Source organism: Juglans regia, chromosome 10, assembly GCF_001411555.2.
Source record: "Juglans regia cultivar Chandler chromosome 10, Walnut 2.0, whole genome shotgun sequence".
Taxonomy (NCBI): Eukaryota; Viridiplantae; Streptophyta; class Magnoliopsida; order Fagales; family Juglandaceae; genus Juglans; species Juglans regia.
This window is the reverse complement of record NC_049910.1, coordinates 8,619,289-8,647,031: the sequence shown is the minus strand read 5'-3', so window position 1 is coordinate 8,647,031 and position 27,743 is coordinate 8,619,289. Positions and strand designations below refer to the sequence as shown.

The 27,743-nt window shown below is 37.4% G+C and overlaps 1 protein-coding gene across 1 annotated transcript; it reads right to left on the bottom strand.

Moving 5' to 3' along the window:
• Positions 1–39: 39 nt before the first annotated feature.
• Positions 40–27,702, bottom strand: LOC108980807 (RNA cytidine acetyltransferase 1-like). The gene is made up of 26 exons (XM_018951820.2): positions 27,473–27,702; positions 26,737–26,828; positions 25,690–25,861; positions 25,445–25,567; positions 23,279–23,452; positions 22,919–23,029; positions 22,683–22,816; positions 22,480–22,573; positions 21,547–21,645; positions 20,725–20,861; positions 20,232–20,308; positions 11,962–12,085; positions 11,793–11,880; positions 11,596–11,695; positions 11,468–11,520; positions 9,077–9,253; positions 8,936–8,973; positions 4,190–4,286; positions 3,510–3,689; positions 3,306–3,414; positions 3,148–3,217; positions 2,925–3,072; positions 1,502–1,630; positions 1,157–1,282; positions 685–750; positions 40–569 (listed from the first exon to the last, which is right to left on the bottom strand). Exons 1-26 carry the CDS (start codon positions 27,575–27,577, stop codon positions 315–317), a joined length of 3,078 nt encoding a protein of 1,025 aa, XP_018807365.1. The 5' UTR covers positions 27,578–27,702; the 3' UTR covers positions 40–314.
• Between the last annotated feature and the right edge of the window lie 41 nt (positions 27,703–27,743).

The window sequence follows — 27,743 nt, the reverse complement described above, 5'->3', positions numbered from 1 at the left end:
CTACTCGAAAGTAACGCACATTGTAAATCACCATGACTTATCAAAAATATATATTATTATAAAAATGGTCAAGAAAATGTTTTTTAGAAAACATAATGAAAACCGTTTACAGTTTTCATTAATCAACTTCGTTTGCGGGCCTAAACCTGATGATGATGCTATGTCAAAACTGCGTATCATGTACTATATACCAAATTCGACATAAAAATCTACAAAAAAATAAGTACAATAATTTAATCGCTCGTGAGAACAAAATGGCGTAAGCAATCCATGACAAAATCCTTGCATCTTGATATTTCTCGAGTTCAGTACAACTAGAATTTCTTCTTTTTGTTTGATTTGGAGCCACGATCATCTTTACTTCTCTTTTTCCCGCTCTTATGACTTTCTTTCTGATTTCCATGCTTCTCAGTTTTACTTCTGCTTGATTTCAAACTAACGAGACCACCTGACTGTATCTTACCTCCATTTTGCAAAGCATTCTCAAAATCAGCTTCTCTGTCCACAATGGCATACTGTTGCAGTAGCTCAGGATTCAACACACTGTCCGACTTGGATCTCATCTCATCCTGTTATTCGACCAATCAAGTTTCGGCTCTTTCAGAAATGATGGTTGAGAGAAGAAGTGGAAGGGGGAAATAGAAGGTTGAAAAAAAAAAAGAATTATGAAGAAATTGCAAATACCTCAACTTCTTTTGCTGCATTATTGAGATCCTCATCCACAGAGATACTATGAGGTTCCATCACAATCTGTATACAATGTCAACAACCAGGAGTTGCATTATCAACGTTGGAAGCACACAATATACAGAAATTGATTATGGAATTGTGAGAATATCTATCCTTGATAATAATGCAGACAAGAAAATGTGAGTATCTATACACGAAAATCACACTTGTTGAAAAGCCTATGGATAAGGCCTTGGTAATATAAATTTAAAATTAAGCAACTCTTGGATAGGTACCCAGTTAAACCTCCTGCTTTAGATGCTGCGAACTGAAGCAACTACCCACAAGAACTTACAAAAAAGGATGACTAATAACATTAATTATGGAAAGACTATGTGAGAAAGTGAGGACTAAACTACGCAATGATACGGAACAAACACTCAAGTTCTCTCCACCATGAAAATACTTCCTCGGCTGCTCAACTTACTTCTTTTAGTCGGGGCAGGGTTGACTCAACCTCCTTGGAAGCAATACTGTATAAATGTTTGTGGAACTTCTTCATAAGTTTTATAAACAGTGACAATATTTGTTGCCTTTCTAGCTTCATCTGTCCCTGTGAAATAAAAGTTCAACCAAACATGACTCCACCTTGCATATTCAACACAAAAGGAATGAAATAAAACTGCAATTCTAGAGGGGAATGTCATCCAATTTAAAACTGGAACTACATACGTAAGGCCCTCAATGTGAAAAGTGTACTAGAGCATGACTTATTCATAATGGCTTTTTTCAATAAGTTAAAAAAATGTCCCCGATAAGTTGAGAAACAAACCTCAATATATGAAATGTTTTGACCCTGCAGACCAATGCAGAGCAAAACAGAAGCCTGTGCATATGACAGTGTAACCGGAATTTTCCCTTCGAAATACAGATTTGCAAGAATCGGAACAAGGTCAAAAATCTGTAAGACAAACCGCAGATAAGCAACATAAACAGTGGAAGTTTACATGGAAAATTGTCCACACTACAAAAATAATGGGGCAACTCTCTCATAGCTACAGATGGGCAGTAAAAACTTATTAAACTAGTCAAACAGCCTCAAGCCACAATTTATATACACGTGTTATAAATTAGAATTTACCACCAGAAGATTTAATCAATTCAATTTCCCACTAATCTAACCACTTTAGAGATTTACCCCCTAACTGAGTTAGCAGGAACAACTTGACCCTCATAGTTTTTTTTTTTATCAGTGTCTTGACCCTCATAGTTGCACCATTTAACAGATTCTGATATCTATCACCTCTTTATTTAATATCCAACCTTCCATAATAGTTTCCAACTTCCTAAATCCAACGTTTTAAAGCAGACTCATTTATTGCCGTCTCTTAACCAAAAAAGTAAAGTTTCCAACATTACCCTTTTTTTTTTAAGCAAGAACTCTTCATTAAAAAGCGCAAAAGGCACAACCCAGGTACATAAGGAGTCTACAAGAATTTTGACATTATCCTTTACAAAATTGGAGATTACTGTTTAAGGGTAATTTTGAAAAATTAGTACACACCTTTTAGAAAGTGGATGTCAAAAGTGGATGTCTTTTATGAGAGATTCACAAAAGGAAAGATGGATAAATAATATGGGAGGGATGGATTGGTAAAACCTTAGGCTACATACAATCTATAACTATATCGAAGGGAATCGTCTTAAACCACCTCCAATGCACCCAACATCTCCTTGTGATTGGTGGGGTGGTGTAGAAATCAACACACGAGCAAGGATCATCTGGTGGAGGTTTTGCAGGCAGAGACATGGACAGTGGAGAAAGATGCGCCTGGGCTTTGAGGAACAAAGAGAGAACCAATATGATCTTGAAGTCAGCTTGCATCATAATTTATACCGGATTTGGCAAAGGCCATTTGCTAAAACAGAAAAGGCAGGTGGGCAGGTTTAAGCAGGTTTTACTTATCAAAAAAAAAAAAAAAAGTTTAAGCAGGTTGTTAAAGATGTGAGATTGCCATCAGGTTGGAGTTATAGACTGGAGATTGTTAGTGATTGGAGCTAAAGTCTATTGCCAAAAATTGGCATGAAAAAACATGAAATCACTTATTGATGTATATATCAGCTTCTACCAACAATAGATCACAACCATAGCTGGAAGCATCATGGACTACCTTACCCCCCCACCCCCCAACGGTTCTGCCTGAGATAAAAAATATATATAATATGCAATCAATACAATTGTTTAGGGATCTCACCAAATGGAAGTCAACAAGATTGTTGGTATAAGCTTCCAGTCGCTTCATATCATGTGGTGATAATAATTGTTTAATTGAACTAAAAAGTCCATCTACGGTGGGCAGTGCAGGTTCCTGCTCCATAAAATTGATCTTTGGATCCAGGATGCTGAAAGATTACGAATAGCGTGAGCATATTTGACAATGAACGCATATCTGAAAAGGGTAAATTTGTCATACTAACCTCATAGCAAGCTTATACTCCATTTCACGAAAACTAAGATGCAATAGTCTACAAAATCTTCGCTTGAAATCTAGTTATAGAAACAAAATATTGAGATAAAACTGAATATAATTGGAAATATAAACATTTCACGAAATTCTTAAACAGAGTTGGCACACCTTGGTAAAATGGACCATAAAAGCCCCATTGATCAGACCCACTATCTTCAATATCATCATTGTTCAAAGGCTTAAGGACCATACATGTATGCTCACCAGTCACAGTACTCTACATCATTGATAAAAGGTTACATTACTACTAATCCTTCATAGCAGAATACAGTATTCATATCACTCATATAGGAAAAAAAAAGGCATCTTAACTTGAATCTGGCCAATGTAGAATGGAGCAAATCTATGTTTCCTCCAAAAGCGAAAAAGGTCCAGAGTAAGCCCAAAGGAGACACCAATGTAGTGTAGCTTTTCAGGTCGTCTTTCACGAAGATGAACTAACAAAGGAGGAAGATTGGTTCTGGGTTTTATATTTTCTTCTAACAATGAAGCCTGCAAATACAGAATTATCAAAGTCAGGAAGTAACCAAATGTTCCAAAAGCATAACAATGTAATGGTTACTAATGCCAAACAAACATTCAAATGTGCATGGTTCTTTGACATTCATTAAGCAACAAAACGTCATTTTGATTTGAAGCTTGAGGAAGGAATAACGAGCCAGTCAAGTCTGTTAGACTTTTGAATTCAAAATTTGGGTTTCATTGCATATTGTGAATCCAAGGCCACTTGGAACTAGCTAAAAGAGCAAAAGAAAAAATTCGGAAAAATCATATGATTAATAATTCACCAAGACCATTAGACCTAATCTCTGACTCGGTTTGAGCATTCAATATAAAAAAAAGTATTGAGTTAATGTGAAATGAAACAATAACTATTACTGGACGCATTGGTGCAAGACATCGTAATACAAATGATCTTAGCTAGAATCAATTTTAATTTATTTGAAAAAAAAATGGATCAAACGAATCGAAGCCCAGTTTTGAAAATGGACCTTCTCAGCAGCTTCGGTGACTCTGACAGGCAGAGCTTCTGTAGCATTCTCAACATCATCCACTTCAGAAATAGGAGTAAGCTGTCCTTCAAAGTACCTGCAGATAATTAAAGCAAACACCTTTATCATTAAATAAGTCAAAAAATGTTCCAAAGCAAATACTCTACATATTATCTTCTCAAATACAATTTCCCTTGCATCAACCGTAGCAGAAATTAGGGCTGTAACTAACAAGACTACTTGACAGGCTACTTGAAATTGGCACGGTTAAACTCAAGTCCAGCTTGATTCATTCATTAAATGCGTCATTCATGAACACAAAATTATGATCGATTATCAAAAAATTACAACTCCTATAAAGTTCAGCTTGACTCATATAAGTTCATATGAACTCAAACAATTTCATATTTATTATTTTTATAGTATTATCTTTAACTTTATAATGAAGATATCTTAAAGACATGTTCCTAATACCATGCATATTGCTTGAATCCTTGTGAATATAGAAATCATTACATATTTATATAGAAACTATACAAAGATATTACACCAACCCCAAGGGGTTGGCCCAAGTGGTGAAAGCCTTGGTCTTGGGTTATCACTCCCTTCAAGGTCCAAGGTTCAACACTTCATGGGTGCAAACAATCCTTTGGGGCCACACCTCCTAGTGAAAAACCAACGATTTAACCAATTCCGTGTAGGGAAACTTCCGAGGGTGTGGTGCACGGGACCGGGGTTTACTCTGTAGGGGTGGGTCCGAAGGACTCTGCCTTGGAGAGGTTCCCCAACATCAAAAAAAAAAAAAAAAAAAAAAGATATTACAAAAACCCAAAGTTATCGAACTCTGTTTATAGAGTTTTAAAAGATGCAATATAACTAATCTATTTCAGTATTGCTACTGGGCCATCTTAAAAATTACCGCTCAGATGGCCCTCTTGACCAAAGTTTTGAATTCCATTCCGGTCACTATTCCGGTTGAGGTACTATAACAAAATATTTCGGTACTGGTACGTTTCAGTATACTATTTGGGGATGGTCGTTATAGGGATAAATTACATATATAAATAAATAATTATATATAGAGAGAAAAATTATATTCCAAAATAACATCAATACAAGTCTTTAAAAAGATACATACTTGAAAAACTCAATAATACTTCTCAATATAAGTCTTAAAAATATGCATATCTGAAAAACTCAATAATACTTAAGTTCTCAATCCAACTGTTAAAAAAATAATCACTTATCTTCATCCAAAAGACAACAAGGATCAAAGTTTGAAACATTAATCAAAATATTTTCATCACAATCACATAGCAAAAGTGCAATTATATTTTGTGTTTATATATACTTTCCAGCCAATAGAAAAACCCACCAACTATAATAATTATATTTTGTGTTTATAAATATTTTCTAGCCAAGGTCCCAGACTCCCGGGTTCAACAAACCATGATATGCCCTCAAAAGCCCAGCCAAGATTGCTCAGGCTCCCTCTATATTTTCTTCCCCAAAACCCTAACCATAGATTTCCTTTAAATCTTCACCGGTGTGCAGCACCAACTCCCAGAGTCCCAGCGGCAAAAGCACTCTCTCGCAATCAACCATGGGTAATTATCTAATCTGACCTCAAATATCTCTTTGCCTCGAATCCCTTTCTTATTACAGCTTGTATGCTTTGGGGGCTTTCTATTTTTTTTTTTTTTATAAGTTAGAACTTTATTAAGCACATGTAATAGGCGAAGCTCGAGTACACAGGAAGTATACACAAGAAACACCTAATTACATTCTAAAACTTAGAAAAACAAAGACAAGAACTCGTTTACAGCCCCACCCTTGAGTACAATAGCAGAGAACCAGCTAAGTAGAGTGCTTATAAAAAACTTCTAAAATGCATCTCTATTGCGTTCCCGATCATTAAAGCACCTCTCATTTCTCTCCAACCAAATACACCACATAATATACAAAGGCATCATTTTCCATGCAGCTGCCACTTGGGAACAAGTATGCATTTGAAAGTTGGTCCAGATTGTTAGGGAATCGACCACTGCTTCTGGCATAACCCAGCACAGCCCAACCCTTCCAAACATGCCATCCCATAGCACTTTAGCCATTTCACAATGAAGTAGTAGATGGTTCACTGATTCCGCTTCTTTCTTACACATAAAGCACCAATCCAAAACAATCATTTCGCGCTTCCTCTAGTTATCTATAGTCTGAATATTCCCTATTGCTGCTGTCCATACAAAAAAAGCCACCCTTGACGGAACATGAGCCTTCCAAATCCTCTTCCAAGGAAAGCCAATATGGTGCTGATTTAGTATCACCTTATAAAATGACCGAACTGTAAATTTTTTAGAGGTTGTTTGTCTCCAACATAGTTGGTCCCTACCCTGTCTTCTTATCTCCATTGAATACAACTGTCTAAAAAAATCAGTAACCTCCTCTACTTCCCAATCCTGGGCAAATCTGAAGAAGCCTACATCCCAAAGCACCACTCCATTGGAAAAAACCATCACCTCAGAAACTAAAGCTTGCTTATTAATCGCCAATCTGAAAACAACCGGAAATGCTAGAGACAATTCAATATCCCCACACCAAACATCAGACCAAAATCTGATTTTTGAACCATCACCAACCGAGAAGTTAACTTGTTTCAGGAAGCGACCGCAACCTTTCCTAATAAACATCCATAGACTCACTCCATACAAATCCCTGCTCTCCTTGGTACACCATCCTCCCCAATTACTACCACACTTGCGATCAATTACCCCCTTCCTCTTCCCCATGGTATCTCCATAACCACTTCTCCAACAACGCCTTATTAAAACTACATAGACTATGAATACCCAGACCTCCATCAGCAATCGGGCAACAAATTTTTTTCCAACCCACTAAGGGAGTTTTAGTCTCCTCTCCCAGGCCTCCCCATAAAAAATCTCTATACAATTTTTTAATACGGTTGGCCACACCAACTGGTAAAGGGAATAAAGAAAGGAAGTAGGTAGGGATATTAGAGAGAGTACTCTTTATAAAAGTAATCCTACCCCCTTTAGATAAATAAGTCATTTTCCAAGCTGCCAACTTTCTCTCTATCTTCTCAATCACCCCATCCCAAATGTGTTTGGCCTTAAAAGAGGAATTATCAGTACACTAGGGATTTGATAATCTGGGAAGGGGAGAATAGGAGAAGTCAACGGGGAAGAGGAATTACCATTACGTCCCTCGCTTTTCAACATATTTACCAAAATGCCATGAAGGTAGATTTCAGACCGACATAAATTTTGGCCGGAATACTGGAATCCAGGAAGAATGGACCGGAACAGGCCAAAATGGCCGGAATGACCACCTAATCCATGCTGGTTACTGTTCCCACATGTCAAATTCGGCCGGAATGAAAATAAAAACTTTGCTCTTGACGTGGCACCACATGTAGTGCCACATGGTTTATTAAAAATATATTCAAACCAAAATAGCGTCTAAAAATACAAAAAGAGAAAGACTGAAACTCTTGATTCCCTCTACCTGTTTTGTGTTTATGTTTTTAATTTTTTTAATAAACCACGTGGCATCACATGGTGGTGCCACATCAAGAGGGTCATCTGAGCGGTAAGTTTCAGATGGCCAAGTAGCATTATTCAATCTATTTTGATACAATTTTTCTTTTGAGTAAGAAAAATTATACAATTAACTAGTTTGTGAATAAGTTTGGGCTCGTTTCATGTTTGAATAAAATTTAAACGAATAAAGCTTGATTACCCAATATTCGCTCGAGCTCGACTCATTTACCCCTTGCAAAAGTACTTGATGTCCCACAACATCGTTCATACGACAGTATTATGAATATCCCAATATTACAAATAATGTATGTAAACATATCTATAAGTCAAAATCATGCCTGACATGTGCTTCTTCACAATGAATTCTCACTTTCTTTATTCACCAGGTGAGGAAAAATTTAAATACGGCTACAGATTCTCAAAAAGTAAAAATATTATCCCCCAAACAAACAAAATGAACAAATGACACATGTTCCACATTCTTTTCTCTCTCTTTTATGAGTACGAAGATATTTACTTGGAGAGCAAGAAATCCTCGGATACCATCTTGATTGAATTTCCCAAGATCCATTCTAAGGTTTTAGATCTTTAATTTGCAAGCCATTATAATACGAGAGGGTGGACATAAGTTCTTATGGTCTATAATGATTCTAAAGCAGCTCCAACTGCAACTTTGACCAGTCTTCATACGGTATAAGCCCAAATTTGACTAGGGCTTTCCTTGGAGCATCACACACATGGAACTAGTGGTGGGAAGAGGGGCTTGTATACTGACCAACATCACCAAGAGATAATATAGAAGCAACAGGAAAAACATCACGAGCATCATGTGTAGTTGAAAGTATAAGAAAAATGACCAAGGCCTTCAGATACCACTTTTTCCTCCAATTTCATTCGATATAGGTTTGAAGACAAGGAGAGATCGATGGAAGAACTAAAAATTTTCTTTTTTAGGACTCTTTGTACTTGGGCCATTGCTGTGGACTTTAATGGCATGGAACTTCATGATTTCCTAATGTCTAACGTGCCTTTGTAAATAGGGCATACATTTTTGAAACTGGCAGTTGTTGCCTTTTTGTTAATAATACTTATCTTACTTATCAAAAAAAAAAATTTTCATTCGATATAGGTAAGGAAATAAGTATCACAGTCATATTCTCTCTGACGAAGTCAGTCCAATGTTTCATACCTTGTTAAAAGTTCCACAGCTTGTGAACCATATCCAGACTGCAATAATATATAAACACACAAAAAAACTAAATAATGATATAAATCGTGACACCAATCTGGCTGAACCAACTTAATTCCCCATGCTTTAAAACAGACTTACCCTCATGACGCTTGGATGGGTAGCAATGCGTACAATACGAGCACCTGAAAGACTGGGGAAGACGGTGTCCTGGAATTGCTCACAGAATTTCCATGGTATTTGGTCTCCAGAAGGTTGATAACCATCACTTAAACTTCTGATTGCAGATTTCCGAGAAATCTGTCCCTCAAGACTGACCTGGATGATAGAAATATACCATGTTAAGCAACAACCAAATAGGACAGGTAGGAAAACTTGTTAAGCAACAACCAAATAGGAAAACTTGCTGTTAGCATTTCCTGGAAGTGAGTAGGACAAGTAGCCACCAAACGTAGTATTGAGCCAATATCCTTTTCCAAATAGGTTTTTACCATTTAAGTCTTTAATAATGAAATCTTAAAGCACATCACTTGCTTTTCTCACTTTTTGAGAAGTAATGCAATTTTATCAAAAGCTCAGGACACAACCAATTACACAGGAAGTATTTTTTTTTATCAGTAAACAAAATTTTATTGATCATAAGAATTGGCAAGAGCCCAAGTATATGAGACATATACAAGAGCAATGCCTAAGCGTGCTAGTTAAGTGATACAAGGTATTACACAGGAAGTATACAGAGGGAAACACCCAACACACACTAAAAAGAAAGAGCAAAAATATTATAGTCTACAAAACTAGTGAATTGTGAGCAATAAAAGGAAGCCAACTTGCTGTGGAATGAACAATCCTGGACTAATATATATATATATATATATAAAGAAGTAACATTCCAATGGGGCATATTCCCAGGGATTAACAAGTGTTTGGCAACTGATGCCTCCTTACAATAGGATGGCCAAAACAATTTCAGGAAGATAGTCTTCACGGGCTGGTCCCCACATAACACGTGATACCAAAATCTAATTTAAGACCAGTCACCCACCTCATATCTAATGAATTGAGAGAAATTCTCCCACTCTCTCCAAATGTTCTTCCACACCCCAACCCTATAAGGCTATAAGGCCAGCCGACCTTATTTGAATACCATCCACTCCACATGCAACCATATTTTACATCCACACTCATTTGCCTCAAAGTCTATCTCCCAAAAGGAAATCCCTCAGAAGCTTCTCAAGACATTGGGCAACACCTACATGGATGGGAAAGAGAGACAAGAAAAGGTAGGAAGGTTAGAGATGAGATGATACTCTTGATCAGACTAAGCCATCTATCTTTGGATAAGTATAGCCCCTTCCACCCAGCTAAGCGACATTCCATCTTTTCCATGGTGCCTTCCCAAATGGGATACCACCTTAAATGGGACTCCCAACAGGAGATCCATACCAATTATGAATTGCCGAAATTGATTTTCAGCCAAGAAACAGCTTATAAGTATAGGAATTAACTGGGTAAGTGATGGATATGATTCTTGGACAACCTCCCAAAAAATCAATGTAACATCAGCGTACAAGAAATGAGACAAGATCAGATCCTCACTATTCTGGCCATCGCCCAGAAATCTGATAAAAGCCCTTGTTCATAATAGCTTACATCATTGTACTTGGTGCCTCCATTACTGCTATAAAGATTAATAGGCAATAAAAGATCCCCCAAACGCAACCCCCGTGAACTGTTAAGTGTGAGTGTGTGCCATTTATCAAGATCGAAACACGTAAACTAGAAATATAATGCGCTATCCACCCACACCATTTATCCCCAAAATCACTTCTCCGAAGCAGATACAACACAAAGCACAATTCACAAGGTCATTGAAATTGAATTGGCTCTTTCCAGCCACACCACATCCTCTTCATCGATAGAGTTAAAGCTAAGGCCAGCTAAAGCCTCTGGGGACATTGTTCACTAACTTCACCTCTATCAAACCAAAGTGCCCCACCAATAAGAAGAGAACCAATAAGAAGAGAGTCAATCATATTGTTTCTACCATTTAAATTTCCTGTCACGTGGTAAAATTTTGTATTCTAGTCTCCCTCCTTGAGCCAAATCGCTCTGTATTTCTGTCTCCAACAAGTCTCCTCCAAGAGAATAATCATTCCCAACTTGCTGTAGACCTTGGCCCTTCTGAACAACTTGCTTTTCTATATTTTATGAGGTAAAGCAGAGAAAATCAAATTTTTATGACTCAAACTTCTACAACCCCATGGGAGATTAATCAGCTTATTTCAGAAAATTGAGGCTGTGACAACCAAATTTAAATTAGCGTAAAAAGACATAATCTCACATATCTGCAAAAATAGGTTCACAACGGGAGAGTTTCACACATGATTTACACATGATTTCACAAAATAATGCAGGTAGGAAATGTCAGAAAAACTAGCACATCAGATGAACCAAAACATTAGTTCAGCTGTAATGCATAAAAAAAAAGAACTACTTATTCACGTGAGCCACATAATGATGATAGGTACAAACCTGGATGACACATAAGATGTCAGGAAGCTGATTTTTAGACTCATCAACAGGACCTGCATATCCAAGTTAGTAGAAGTTGAGTCACAACAAAATATGTATAAAACCAGTCGAAAGGGAAACAGATATACCAAGTAAAACAAACAAGTGGTGTGCTGGAGCATCTGCCATTAGTTGTAAATCATTTGGTGAGTTTTTGTAGTGAGAAGCAACATATAAGGCCATCATACGCTGTAAAAATGAAAATATATAAATACCAAATATATATTGATAATATAATGACAAGAGATTAAGACATTGAATATCAACATCAGATTATGTTACCTACCTGCAAAAACAACTCACTCTCTTTGTGATAGGAAAAGAGTGTATCCCGATTGACATAATACAGATCACACTCACTGGGAGGAGGTATCCTGCTTAAAGAAAAGAAAGGAAATTAATGAAGATAATGGAGATGGCTTCATTTACCACGAGTTCTAAATAAGTATCATCACCTGTTAATATTAGGAATGGCACTGGTAACATCCAAGCAAAGTAAACCATGAAGCCAGGATTCAATTGGGTCCCCAGAAGCATATCTAATTGATTCACTCAACTCTATCTTTTTGAAAAGACGACCTATGATCAAAGTTAGTTGAGAAATCAGCAATGTGACATAACAAAAACATGGCCAAAAAAAAAACAAAAAAGTAAGTTTAAAAGTAGTTTTTAAGTAATGGAGACTACCAAAATATGCAAAAGATAGACCCAGTATACAGGAAGTATATAATAGTAACACCAAATAGAAATGTGAAAAAATATGAGGAAATTATGGAAGCACAACCCATTGTTGAATCCAAGGTTTCAAACATCATATAATTCTATACCTACTGATGGATTTTGATGATAACAAACGAGTTCAAGCATAAAAGAGTCTCAAGTTGTCCATATAACGGAGTCTTGAAGACCAAGGATATCAGAAAATTAAGCGTTAGCAAGAAATGGAACAAGTTTACAAATGAAGCTCTAAGAATATATTTTTGTACATCTCTTACTAATTCGAAAAAGTGTTACGGCTCAAATTTCTTTTTAACTCAAAAAAAATCTATTTGCATTTTCACATGTGCATGATATGTTTGAAATTTGAAAATGATTTATTGTCCTTTTCAACATGTGCATGGTATGTTCAAAAGTTTGAAATTTAAAAATTCGGGAAATGATTGATTATCCTTTTCACATTTGTCTGATATGATTAAAAGTTTGAAATTTTGAAAATTTGAAAGATAATCGATTGTCCGTTTCACATGTGCATGATATGTTTGAAGTTGGAAAACTTGAAAAATGGTCGATTGTCCTTTTCACGCGTATGATACATTTGAACTTTTTAACTTTGAAAGGGAAGTCTCTCATATGTCTATAAATAACTCATTTAAGATCTTCTAAAGAGATAGCAATTTTTTTATCGATAAACAAAATTTTATTGAGCATAAAATAGACAAAGGCCAGAGTATTAGAGACATATACAAGAGTGTCGCCTATGCATGTGAGTTTAGCGATACAAGGAAGTCGTGAAAAGACATGCCATTAAAATCAATTACAATTTACCAATGAAGTAAAGTAATGAAAAATAAAAAATAAAAAAAAATTATAAGTAAGAGTAATTATATTAATACGAATGAAATAGACATAACCCGTGTACACAGGAAGTACACAAAAGAACACCTAAATACATTCTAAGATCAAGAGAATAAAGAGAAGAAGTCATGCACATTGTTTCCATTTAGCACAATGGCTGAAAACCAAAGCATTGTGTGTAAGAAAAAATTCTGTAGTTCCGCCCTTGTGCGCTCCCTATCTTCAAAGCACCGCTCGTTTCTTTCTGACCAAATACACCACATGATGCATAACGGAATCATTTTCCACACTGCTGCCACTTGAGGATAGCCCTGAATCTTCCTCCAACAAGCCAATAAATCCACCACCCTCGAAGGCATCACCCATGCAACGTCGACTCTTCTAAAGATCTCATCCCACAACACATTTGTCACTTCACAATGTAAAAGTAAGTGGTCCACTGATTCTCCATCCTTTTTGCATAAATAACACTAATTCATCACAACGCAGCCCCTCTTTCTCAAATTGTCCGTTGTCAATATCTTCTCAAGAGCAGCTATCCATATAAAGAATGCCACTTTAGAAGGCACACGAGACATCCAGATAGACTTCCAAGGGAAATGTGCATCAACTTGTGATATTAATATTTTGTAGTACGGCCTGACTGTACATTTCTTGCTGACATTAATCCTCCACTACAGCTTATGCCCCTGTGTCATAGTGTTTCCCGTGGCATATATCAAGCTTAAGAAATCCGAAACAGTGGGCAATTCCCAATCATGAAAATCTCGGTTGAAGAGGACATTCCATTGAGGAGGGCCGTGAGGGGATCCCTGCACATCTGCCACAAAAGCTTCCCCATTCGCTGCAATACTATAGAGGGCTGGAAACACCGTGTTAAAAGCCCGAACACCACACCAAACATCTTGCCAGAACCTAATTCTTGTACCCTCTCCAACCACAAACCTGGTATTGCATACAAAACTCGACCACCCCTTCCTAATGAATTTCCATAAGCCCACACCATACCTCCCCGCACTTCCTTGGAGCACCAACCCCCCCCACTCACTTCCGTGTCTACAAACAATAATTTCCCTCCATAACGACTCCCCCTCCGAGTGATACCTCCACAACCATTTCCCTAGTAAGGCTTTATTAAAGGTCCTCAGGTTGCATACTCCCAATCCCCCATTCGAAATTGGGGAGCAAACTTTGGACCAATTAATGAGATGGATTTTCTTTCCTCCTCCCCATAAGAAGGCCCAAAATAGTTTTTCAATCATGTTTGCCACTCCTGCAGGCAAAGGGAACAAAGATAAAAAATAGGTGGAAAGGTTGGTTAGAGTACTCTTAAGAAGTGTGAGCCGACCCCCTTTCGATAAAATACATTTGTTTCCAACCAGCCAGCCTTTTCTCTATATTCTCCACGACCCCATCCCAAATAGCTCTAGCCTTAAAAGTTGCCCCCAACGGGAGGCCCAAATATTTCATCGGCAACGAGGATACTTTACAATCTAGGAGACTAGCCAAACTGTTGATGTTGGGCACTGCACCCACTGCGACCATCTCAGATTTACTCAGGTTCACCTTAAGCCCCGATATAACTTCAAAACATAATAAGAGAGCTCGTAGAGTTTGAATCTAGCCATGATCTGCTTCACAAAAAAGAAGAGTATCATCTGCAAACAAGAGATGAGAAATTATGACTGAGCCATTATTGCCATTACCCACCAAGAAACCTGATAGAAGACCGCCTCCCACCACCGCCTTAACCATCTGGCCATGTGCCTCCATGACTATAACGAAGACAAGAGGGGATAATGGATCCCTTTGCCTCAACCCACAAGAACTGTTAAAGAAGCTAGTAGGGGTGCCATTCACTAGCACTGAGAAACGGGCGGTGGAGACACAATGTTGAATCCAAGAAATCCATCTATCACCAAAGCCACATCTCCCAAGTAGGTAAATGAGAAAATCCCAATTCACATGATCATATGCCTTTTCTATGTCAAGCTTGCATAAAATGCCGGGGACTCCCTCCTGCAACCTATGATCCAGACATTCATTAGCTATAAGAACCGAGTCTAGGATTTGTCTCCCTCGAACAAACGCATTTTGAGGCTTAGAAATAATTTGTTCCAAAACTAGACCCAGGCGATTGTCCAAGACCTTTGCAATGATCTTATAAACTCAACTTACTAGGCTTATGGGATGAAACTCCTCAATTATCGTGGCCTCATGTTTCTTTGGAATAAGAGCAATGAAAGTCACATTGAGACATTTTTCAAACTTTCTGAAAGAGTGGAATTCCCCAAAAGCCTGCATGATGTCGCATTTTATAATATCCCAACATGTTTGAAAAAATCCCATCAAAAAGCCATCCGAGCCCCGTGCTTTATCCTTGGCCATGCTAATAATAACCTTATGAATTTCATCTTCTTCAAAAAGTCTTTCCAGCCAACTCGCACTCTGCGAATCAATGGACTCAAACAATAAGTTATCAAGCTTCGGCCTCCAACATGTCGGTTCCGTGAGGAGATCCTCATAGTAATGCACAATATGATTTTCTAACTCAGAAGGGGAAGTGAGCACTTGAGTACCTAAATGAAGAGTCTCAATGGCATTGTTACGCCTATGAGACTCTTCTAAGCTCATAGAAAGGAAGAGCATTGATTGGAATAGTTGATCTGAATGAAGAGTCTCGAGTGTACAGAGAGAAAATATTTAGGAGAGAGAAAATAAACTTCTAAGCTCATCCGTTGACCGCTCTCCATCTTCAAAACTTCTCGCATTTCTCTCCCTCCATATATTATAGACAAATTGGGACCATCTTCCACACTATTGCAATCTAAGGATTGCCCTGGATACCTCGCCAAGAAGCTAGGAGGTTGATTACCTTTTTTGGCATCACCCATGCTAATCTTATTCGAGCAAAGAAGCCATTCCATAAGATCGTAGCAATCTCACAATGAGTAATAGATGATTTATAAATTCTCCACTCTTTTTGCACATGCAGCACCAATTTATGACACTATGATGTGGCATTTTCACAGGTCTTCTATTCTGAGGATCTTCCCTAATGAGGTCACCCATACTAAAAAATTGCTTTCATTGGTGCTTTTGTCTCCCAAATACTCTTCCATGGAAATGGATTTATATTATGTCTGGTCATGGCGTGATAGTAAGAGCGGATTGTGAACTTCCCTTTCTTAGAAGAGCACCAAAAGATATGGTACAGCTTGATGAGCCTAGGGATTTTTAGAGTGATGATGATGGCCCTTAGTGGTTACACTACCCGTGTGATCAGAGGGACATTAGTCATGATGATGATGACTTTCACATTGACCTTGGATGCTAGGCTAGGAGTTGACCGTTGTTCTTAGATGAGAGCGGGACATGTCTTCAGCTCCCCTCATTATACGGATGGAGTACACTAGATCATAGAACTCCAAGAAAGTGTCAACTTCCCAATCTTGTGCGTCTCTAAAGAATGCAATGTTCCATTTGGAAGTACCATTACATAAGATTACGAGGTCCGCAATTGAGGCTTCTTTCATCGCCAAGTTCTTTTGGAGTGAGAGAAATAAATGTTGCATTAAGACTCTTTTCAAACATACCATTTTCGTGGAAATCATCAAAGACCCCCCTTATATCTTCTTTGATCACTTCCCAACAAATTTGGAAAACGGCCATAGAAAATCCATCCAGACTTGAAGCTTTGTCACCCGCCATGTTTCTTAATGCTTTTTAGATTTCTGTTTTTGTTTCTTCAAAAGGACTCTCAAGCTGTCCTGCTTCTTGCAAGTCAACAGCGTCAAAGTGGAGCCCATCTAATCTCAGTCTCCAAGAGAATTTTCTGAAAGCAAACTCTTATAGTAGTTGACAATGTGATATGTCGTCTCAGTTGGTTGGAAGAAGCCACTCCATCGACCATCAGCATCTCTATGGCATTGTTCTGCCTATGCGAGTTAGCCACCCGATGAAAAATTTTGGTTCATTTATCCCCTTCCTTCAACCAAAGTGCTCTCGACTTTTGTCTTCAAGATATTTCTTCCAATAGAGAAACCCTTTCAAGGTTTGCAAACACCTGAATTTTACGAGCCCTCTCTGTCTCAAATGATACCCTCTCACCCTCTTCTCCCTCCAATCCTTTGAGTTCCTCAAAGAGAGTAGACTTTTGGGCTTCCACATTGCCAAACGCTTGCTCATTCCATGCCTTCAAATATTTTTTTAGAGACTTCAATTTACATGACATGATATAACTTGGAGTGCCATGAAATTGATAAGAAGACAACCATTGCCGGACTCGATCAAGGAACCCATCTGATTTCAACCACATGTTTGCAAACTCCAAGGCCTCCATGAATAAATCCACAATCAAGAAGGATGGGAAAGTGATCTATGCACAATCTGGGAAGTTTCCTTTGGATGAGTTCCGAGTAATGTGCTTCCCCATTCAGAGGATACTAGGAATCTATTGATCCTTGATCAAGAGGGGTGTTCTCAGTTGATTGACCAAGTGTAAGTGCCACCTGCAAGAGGAAGATCAAGTAAATCTTGTTCATAGATGAAGTTAGAGAAATCTACCATTAGTGAATTGAAGCTAGAACCACCTGATCGTTCATTCGGGAATCGGGTAACGTTAAAGTCACCACCAATACACCAAGGTAAATCCCATATTCTGCTTAGGCCAGCCAATTCATCCCATAGTACACTTCTTGCACAATCTAAGTTACGGCCATAAACACCTGCGAAGGCCTACTAATATCCATCCACAACGTTCTTGAACGAGCAAGCCACCATTTAAGCCCCCATACAATCTTCAAACTTTTCCACCACTCTTTTATGATGCCACCTGATGCTCCATTGGATGGTAAATAATGGCACCTTACTTGATTACACCACCACAAACTCCTAATAGTGTTTAGGGGGATAGATTCCAATTTCGTTTCTTGTAAGCAAACGATGTCTACTCTCCGGCTACGTAATTAGTTTCTAATTTTGAGACACTTGTCCTTCTCATTCAGCCCCCTCACATTCCAAGATACGATTTTCGGCTTCATAAAACAACATCCATTACCCTTCTCTTTGATCTTTCACGGTTAGAACTCCTCTCTCCTACCCCATCGCTGATAGTCCATTTGAGCCTTCTTAATTCTCTAGCTCTCTTCTTTGCTGAATTGATCTCACTTGGTGAAGAGTGAGTCTATTCAGCCTCTATAGCTGCAAGGAGAGCTATAAATTGGTCCTTGCACAATATCCCCACATAATGTTCTCCTAGCTTTGTCTAAAACCCATTATGAGACCCGTATGTTGCTGCTTGGGTGAAGTGGCGTAGGTGTTTCCCAGTACTCCTCTTCACTAACCAAAGGATTTGGTTGCACCTCACCCACCCCATCCAAGACAGGACACAACACCTGCCTATTGCTCTCCCTCAACCCCCTTTGACTCGTACATTACCATGGCCTTTTCTGGGATTTCTCTGATCTCCGTGTTACCCACTTCAGAAGCCCCACCCTCTGTTTGATCCTTTCCAGGGCTCGATACATCTCTTATTATCAGGGACAACATTTTCTGGGGTGATACCATGGAGTTTTCCTTTTGGAACTCCCGAGCAGCATTTTCTGGTTCAGAAACAGCTACGAAGTCATTATTTTTTGTCAGCCCATGAGCTGTGTTTACCACTAAGGCCCATAGCCGAGCCTGTGACCCATTTCTTGCCAACTTCATTCTCTTTGTTTTTTCCTGACTCAAGCCTGAGCCCATACTTTGGCCCATCTCCCGATTTACCCAACATATTAAACCACCAACTCTCTCTCTCAAGTCGAGCAATTCCTCTGAGATTGTGCAGAGTCCCCATTTCTGCATCACACCCCTTGGTCATTAAGCTACCTTCCTTTCTTGCGTAAGTTATGGTGGTTTACTGCGCCTCAGACCTCCTGTCTTTGCCAATCTCACAAGCAGTAACTTTTTCTTGCCGCAAAATACCTATACTGTCCTTCACACTCTAGTTCTGCATCCCATCCCTTCTAGGTTTCTCCACAATTTTTCCGGTGTTGTCGTTAGTGACTGGCATTGAGCATGAAACAGCCTCTACATACATTTTAGTATTCACTCCCCTACCTGTGTTCTTGCACGTTTGCTGCTTGAACATTTAAGCCCCTCCATATACCTTTGCTCCATTTTTTCCTGCACTACCACATAGCCCATGCAATTCCATTGTCATCTTCCTCCACCCTTTGCCTTCCACTTCTTCAGGGATGATGCTAAGGCGCTTCCTCCCACCACCTTTGTACTCAACTATGGTCAAGTACCTTCCATATGCGTTGGAGGATCTCTGTGCTAGAAAAGCACTGCCACCTAAGTTGAATGTTCTGATAAACTCTGTCACCCTCACCTAGAGCATTCCTCTAAGGTTTGTGCAACCCATAATGCAGTTGGTGTTTTTTAATAATTTAATGCAATTGGTATACCCAATAGCAGCTCTTTGGTCACCTTCCTCCCTCGCTCTATAATGCATATATAGCCACCACCTTCGACGAAAATCTCGAATATTTTTGTTTCAATGAGGCCAACCTTTGAGAATCCCATCCTTAATAATTTGCACCTCTAGCAATTGGTATATGACCAAGGGCTCTGTTGTAAAAGTAATCATCTTTTGAGTTGAAGATCTTATGGCTAACATTTCAAGAGCTACATTTGGTGAAGGTCAATCCGCTGTTCGGCCTCCGCTATTTTGTGGGAACAATTATACTATATGGACAGCCAAAATGAGAATATTTCTTGAGGCTTAAAATCCTCAAATATGGAGATACATTGCAAAAAGACCTCATATCACAACAAAAGTTGTTGACGGAGTAAGGATTATAAAAGAAGAAGAAGAAGATCTTGATGATGAAGATAGGAAATCTATTCAATTCAATGCATGGGTCACAAATTGGTTATATTGTGCTCTCAACGGGAATGAATACAACAGAATATCGACTTGCAAGTATTAATATGATTTTGGACAATCACACTCTAAATTGGATAACTGTAATCAGGAAATGCAGATGACCAATCTGCTTTCTCTATGTTACATCCCCCCCAAAAAAAAAAAAATCTTAGGATCTTAGGATATTTGCACACAAATTGTTGACTTACAAAACAGATGAGTGAAGCATAGTCATACCATTAGCAGACTCCCTGCTTTGCTCATCCAATTGCTGCAAAAGTTTTAATGACAAGGAGCGGCCAGTACCTTCATAGCTACAAGTGGATTAAACCAGAAAGTACTTCACTACTTAAATTGCATTAATGTTCACTACATAGTAATAAGAGCACACTAAGCATGACCTAAGAACGAAAGAAACAAGTATAACCTTATTGAAAAAGAAAATGGAAGGTTCTTTCATGAAATTGTTTGTTTCCACTCCACACAATACATGTTATACAGGGAAAAAGTTTTGCAAGCAAAATAATTGCATTAAAATTCACCAACACCAAAATAAGCAATATATGAAAATTTAAGATCACAGCAAAAGGATATATATGGAAGTGAATTAAGCAAAATCGAAGGAAAATGTGGAACATTAAGATCATTGGAAAAGGAAATGAAAGGTTCTTTTACTTGAGTAATAGCTTCTCATTACAAATCATATAATTGATTATGAGACAAGTCTTACCCGTTTACTGTAGATGAAAGGAAGACCAAATAAGGGCCAAGCAAGGACTTCACAGCTGGCAATGGAATAGCTGCTGCTTCATCAACAACCAGTAGTTCAACTTGGGAAAGTTTTTCATGCTCATGTGGCTGTATATACTGCAGGGATATTAAGAAAAAATTATCAGCACAGAGAATTGTAGACTAAAACGTTCAGAATCCATTAAATGTAACCTCAGCATAACCAACAAGGAAGCATTTGAGGACTTCGGCTTTCATCTCAACAATATATTTTACCAAAAAGTCAAAAAGGGGGGAATAATCCCCACAAGCTTCCTCCATCCTAGAATAGCACTATGTATCATGCATGAGATGAAGAGAAAAGGGTGCTCAAGAAACAAGAGAACATTGATGTGTAAGTTGTGTGCAAACATTTTTTTAATACCTACATGAATGAGGCTTATGCATCTCAAGTACATTTGCAACAACACAGCCCCTTCCTTGAAAGTTTTGATGGCACCTCCCCTTACAGAGAAGATTCAAATGCACGAGGTATGCATACATTGTTATCCAGAAGTACGGAAAAAAAGGTATCACACATGTAGTAGCACTAACGGCTAAACCAAGTTGAATATGCACACTCTTAGATTCAGAACTAGAGCATCTGTAGCTTGTTTCAGGTAATTTATATTTCTTCTGCAAACGCGTATGCACATGGTTAAATATTGCACACATGATCATGGCTTACTCATGTAAAAACCAGTCTCCCACTCCAACAATTATTCATGCAGGGCAAAACTGACCATAGTCATATTACACTATACATCCATATCAGTAAATAAACCTGAATTGTCTGTCTGTGCTGCTTGTAAATATTGATACGAACGATTGCTTTCTTGAACTCAGGATTGTTACTTTTCACCACATCAAAATCCATATGTTCCTGAAAACATGGGTTACAATGTTATGCTTGATACATTTACATTACCATTTTCCTTATAGAAAAAGCAAAACAAATGGGAAAACATATTTTAGAAATGGATTAGCAAACATCAAAAACTAACATATACATCAAAAATATAATTAACTTGAAGTCCCACATATGCTTAGGAGGTGTTAAAATTACAATACCACAAAAATACTAAGAAGTAAAGATTTTATGCAACTTTTGAATCTTGTACACATTCATGAAGACAATCTTAGTTGAGGAAATACAAACTGAACCTTGATTTGTAATGCCATTATAGATTAAGGAATGTCTATAATCCAATGATTCCACAGGTTCTTTGTATTTCATTTTCTATATTTTGGGTGTGTTCTACCTTTTTTTTTCTTTGGATAAGTACACATGCTTATAGAGGTAGATATAGTGGGAAATGGGGCAAATGTGAGCTAGAGAAGTAACAGCACATCTGCAACAATTGACTAGTCCATTTTCCAGACTAGTAAATGTATCATCCATCATTTATTAAGGAGGATACATGACTTATGTCTGGTGTTGGGTGACGCTCACAATGACATAAAGCCAATTAGCTGACTGAGCTCATAGTCTTCTGAATAGTTATAGCTAAATGATTAGGGTAAAAAAATTAGCTTTTTCAAGCCATGTGTTCAAACGCATTCAAGGATAGATGTTTTGACAAAGAAAACCTGAGAGAAGCACATAACTGCAACTACCTTTCTAGCAGAGGAGCCTCATAAAAGCATGTTAATGATAGTAAATAATATTAGCAAGATTATTTGTCAGATAATTCAAGTGAATAGATAATGCATGTACCTTATATTCAAGTGCATCAAAACCCTTGCAAACAAATTCGAATAAGGTTTTCAAGTTTTCGGGGCTGGGTGCAGTTACAAAGATATTTGAATACCTATTGAGACAAGTTTCACTTTTCAGAATCTACAGTGGTTAACAAAAATAAAAAATAGATGTAATATCAAAAAAAATTATTCTTTCCCCATAGAGATCAAGCATACTACCCAGCAGCAATAGCTCCAGCAATTGCTAAACCAAGTGCAGCAGATTTCCCACGGCCACGAGCGGCAAGCAAGGCAACTGTACTACGAAGTGTCTTGTCCAATATTGCATCTAAAAATGTTATTACAGCTTTTCCCTATTCAAACATGAGAAAGTAGTAAAGGACTTAAACTTACCGACATTATCCAAGCACGACAGAAAATTGGAAACTCATAATATGTCAGCAAAAAATCCCTACCTGGTCCAGGGTACAACATTTCCTTATCAAAGGACCAACAGGAATATCATCATTTAGCTGTTCTTTGAGATTCTTCAGGTCTCGCTCTGCCTCCGATAGCCCCTCAAAGTCCTTCAATGACCAAGAAGTGCCAGAGAAAAGAGTTACACAGAGCTTCTTGGAACCAAAGTATGTAAGGTATCTATCACTATTGTAGTTGTATATTTATTATACTATTCCATTTCATGCGGTGAATAAACTGCACTGTCAATCACACACGAAGATAGAAAATACATGACATGATTTTGCAGTTTTGCTTAGGATACTGCAAAAAGAGTTTAAGTCTCTTCAAACCACAAAGTCGTAGATGACAAAAGTTACCTCTCTAACTGGAACGGGACTGATTGACCTTATATGTGATGAAACTGGTAATATATTCAGTTCATCGTCCATGACCACAGATGCTTTGCATGATACAATGGATAACAAGAAACGCTCATTAAAACGCCCAACTGCCTCAGAATGGGATTCAGTTCGAAACCTCTCGTGAACATCCTGAAATCAGTAAGCCTTATATTAGAATTTTACTGTGATGGTTTAAGCACAAGAGATAAATTCTGAAATTTAGTTGTGTGATACTAATTAGCATTTGATACATAACGAGATGAAAGTCCAAGCTATAGACCACACACCTAATCATGGTTAACCTGGAAAAAATACTGAGTGTAGAATACATCAATCCATCATTTAAGGGGCTTGCAAAGCAAGAACTTCTGTTGAAAGTTTTCAAAATGGATATAAAGCTTTAATGACGGAGCTGTAAGTACACAATATAACATGCAATGCATTGCAGTTGCTATCATTATACAAAGTTTAGAATTACAAGAATATAATAAATAAAAAACTTGTCAACCCCAGCTTGAGCTGACCATTAGGGGTGAGCACCGACTCCGACTTTGTCGGAGTTCAAATCCGAACTCCGACTCCAACTCCGACTTGTGTAGGCTCTAATTCGGCTCCAACTCTGACTTGTCGAACTGAGTCGGATTTGGGCTTTCAACTTTGGGTTTTTTTTAGCTTTATATTTAGCACATTTTAAAAAATATTTTTTTGTGGGCTTTCAAATTTCCATTTTTCCAGAAAATTAAAAACTAAAACTAAATCATTCACTGCTAATTTACTTCTATAATAATATCTAACTTATTTTTATACTAGACTTCCCCTTGTGTACTCAGGCCTTGCCCTTCCTGATCTAATATATTTCTTCTTACTTATAAAAAAAAAAAAACAAAACTATACTAGACTTATACCATAATGTATAATTACATGTTATCATACTATAGTATTACATAGTATTTTTAGTGTTTAATTACATGTTATTATACTATAATATTACATGTTATTATACTATAATGTTACATGTTATTATATTATACTAGTGTCTACCTTATTTATAACTTATTTCTACACTAGACTTATTTCTAGTGTCTAATTACATTCTATTATGCTTTAGTAAATTAGTATTATGTGTTATTAACTTATTATACTAGACTTATTAGTTATGTCTATATTAGTGTCTAATTTATTTCTATATATGACATATTATAGTGTCTAATTACATGTTATTATACATTAGTATTACATGTTATTATACTAATGTCTAACTTATTTCTAACTTAATTATATACTAGACTCTATAGTGTCTAATTACATGTTATTATACTTTAGTAAATTTTTTTTTGATAACCATGGGTGTCTGGGCCAGATTGCGAGCACCTTGACTAATCCCATGGGACCCTGAAGTTATTATACTTTAGTTAATTAGTAAGTATTATTAACTTATTATACTAGACTTATTTAAGTACTAGTGTCTAACTTATTTATATACTTGATTATGTATGATAGTAATACTATGATGTTTACATATATTAAACTATCATCAGTCTATTTGTATTACTGTATAAATATATTATTTTATAATAATTAGCTCATACTAGTAAATTAGTGAATTTAAATATATAAGTTCTATTATATAACTATATAATTATACTAGTATATATGATAAATATAGAGATAAATACATATTTCTATAGCATATGTACAATATCGGAGTCGGTTTTGGAGTCAAAGTCGGAGTCGGATCGGATCAGAGTCAGAGTCGGTCCAGTGACACCTCCAACGCCGACTTTGACTCCAATTGAAAAAATTTTTAAAAATCCAATTATGACTCCGTTTTGTCAGAGCGGAGCTGGATTCAGAGTCGGATTTTTGGATTTTTGCTCAGCCCTACTGACCATAGATTAAAATAAGTGACCGCCAGCTAGAATCAGTCCTATAAGGCAATTGATCCAACCAATCAGACCAACTATAAAAAAGCTGTAATAATTATGATTTACAAATACAATACATACTTCTAGGATGGATTTGAGCTGCATATAAGTCAGAGACTATACATATACGCATATATATAATATGTAGGCACGTGGGTATCTGTGCATGGAGAGAGATAGAAACAAGCTATTATGGCAATAGGTGCTATATTCATACCATAACCATGGTGTACAGATTGGTCAGTGAGGATAGAGAACGAAGCAGCAATACAATTAATCCACCACCCTCTACCGTCTCAATTGTCCTTGCTAATAGATTTGGTGTCAAAGCCTCAAAATCCTGATAGCAGGTCAGAGTAAACTTTAACATGAGGGAGAGAGAGAGAGACAATGACAGATCAATACCAACTAAAGAGTTGAGCTACAATCCAATTACACGAGAAAAACACTAGGCAAGCTTACCTGAAGCACACACATCCCAAAGGTATTACCAAGAACTCTCTCCGAATCCTTGTACAAGCAATAAGTTAAGCCCCCACTTTCAACAAAAAGTGAAAAAGGATCAACCTTCTCAGGATCCAGGAGCCCCCTCTGCATTAGCTTTTTTATCTGCTTTGCACGTTTTTTCTTGTGACTGCATTAAATAACTAACAGTAAAGATTATGCAGGCACCTCTCCAAATAGAGAGAACACAAAACCAAAACCTTCTTTAACCACAATACTAATATGCATAATTCATAAAACATTTGTTATATCAGTATGTAAAACATAAATATTATTCGTCAATAAGTTGAACTCCTTAAAGACCCAAAACTTTGTTTTATCAGTAAGATGGTGGTTCCATTAATACTAGAAAAAAAAATGTATTCCCTTTAAGCAGGAAGTATAAAAGAACACTACCTAACTGGAAAAATGAAACATAGCTAGGAAATCTAGAAAAGTGGAAACAGAAAAGGTGCAGCATTTTGGGCCATTGTCCAGGGTGTTAAGAAAGGATGTATTGAGCTCCAACAACTACTTTTTCACAATCTGCAAGCAGCTCTCTCTCTCTCTCTCTCTCTTGATCAAATAATGTTAAGAGCGAACAGGATTGAAGCATTAAGATTTTGGTCCCATGATGATTAAAATTTCTGTATACACATGGAGATGTGCACGTGCAGCAAATTTTCTAATCCAATAAAAAAAAAAAAACCTTTAAGAAGTAGATATCACTTTTCGAGTGCTCCTGAATCCTTGATATGCTATCAGGTAACATCCACATCCTATCTTAATGCCAGTGGTTCATAACTAAATCAAATAATGCAGCACATCCCTTTATGGTATATGGGACATCTTATTGCATTATGTATTGTACAGGGTGTACAGAGAGATTCAGTTAGTATCCAATACATGGTAACTATGGTAACAAGTAACATTCATTACTCCAATAAAAGAAGAAAGAAACAAGTAACAATCGTTACTAATTCCACAACCCAGATGGAAGAAGAAAATAAGAGTGGTAAAGTTCACCTGCTGAGTTCAAGCTTATCCTTGTAGCACCACAAAACAGTTGGCCTTGCTTTAATAACTGACTTACTTAGCATGTAATGGAGATTGACAATCTGCAGTACATGAAAATGTCGGATTAACAATTCTGAGTGTCAATATTTTTAAAAAAAGAAAGAAACGGCTCCAAATTTTATCTTTTTATTTTTTGTAAACTCCAAATTTTATCTTATTTGCCTCCAAAAGGCAAAAAGGTTGGGAAAGAAAAAAGAAAAAAGGAATTCTTCCAGCCGAGACTGGCAAGACTCAAGTTGAATTTTCACTCAGTATAACGGAAACAAACTGAGAAATTCTTAAATTTATAGCTTCTTCTTTTACTCAGTTTTTATCGGCAGCGAAGCAGAGGAAAAATAAACTGCAACTCACAAAACAAAAAAGGCAAAAGTATGACCTACAAGAGTTAGAGAACAGCGTCTGCGCCTATCATACAACATCATCGATAATCCAGTAAGGGCTACCCCTAATAAATTCATTGAAAAACTACGTACAAGCCCATTTCTGAATACTATTGGGATCAATTCAGAATAAATTTTCCACTTTTAAACAACAATGATATCAACAGAAGGCCGAAAACTTCACTTTATTCTTCCCACCCTCAGTTTCTCCACAATGATAAAAGAGATGCAAGAAAAGACCTTGAGTTGCTAATTTCAATCAACGCACATATAAAAGTACACAGGAGAAAGGGAAGAGGGAATGCCTGGTCCCGTGACTTGTCGCCGATGATGACGAATATGGAGCGATGGCGGGTTTTGACGCCATTTTCAATGAGAGTTCTGATGCGCTCGTCAACCTTCTTCCTCATTCTCTTCTTCCTCTACGCTACAACGGTCAGAAAAATTTTCTTCCTTTGATTGGAGGTGCAATGCTTCTTATAAAAAGCGTAAAAGACTGTTTGCTACTCGCTCGGCTCTTGCCTAGGGTTTATGTGAGGCCGTGAGGGGTTTAAGAGTCACTCGCCACGACGCTAA

What these genes read in the sequence shown, in the direction of transcription:
- LOC108980807 (XM_018951820.2), bottom strand. Translation starts at nt 27,577, where the DNA reads ATGAGGAAGAAGGTTGACGAGCGCATCAGAACTCTCATTGAAAATGGC. An exon ending in TTGGGATGTGTGTGCTTCAG is followed by an intron (nt 25,568 to 25,689) that starts GTAAGCTTGCCT and finishes ACCTGCTATCAG; the next exon opens with GATTTTGAGGCTTTGACACC. An exon ending in ATGCAGCAAAAGAAGTTGAG is followed by an intron (nt 570 to 684) that starts GTATTTGCAATT and finishes GTCGAATAACAG; the next exon opens with GATGAGATGAGATCCAAGTC.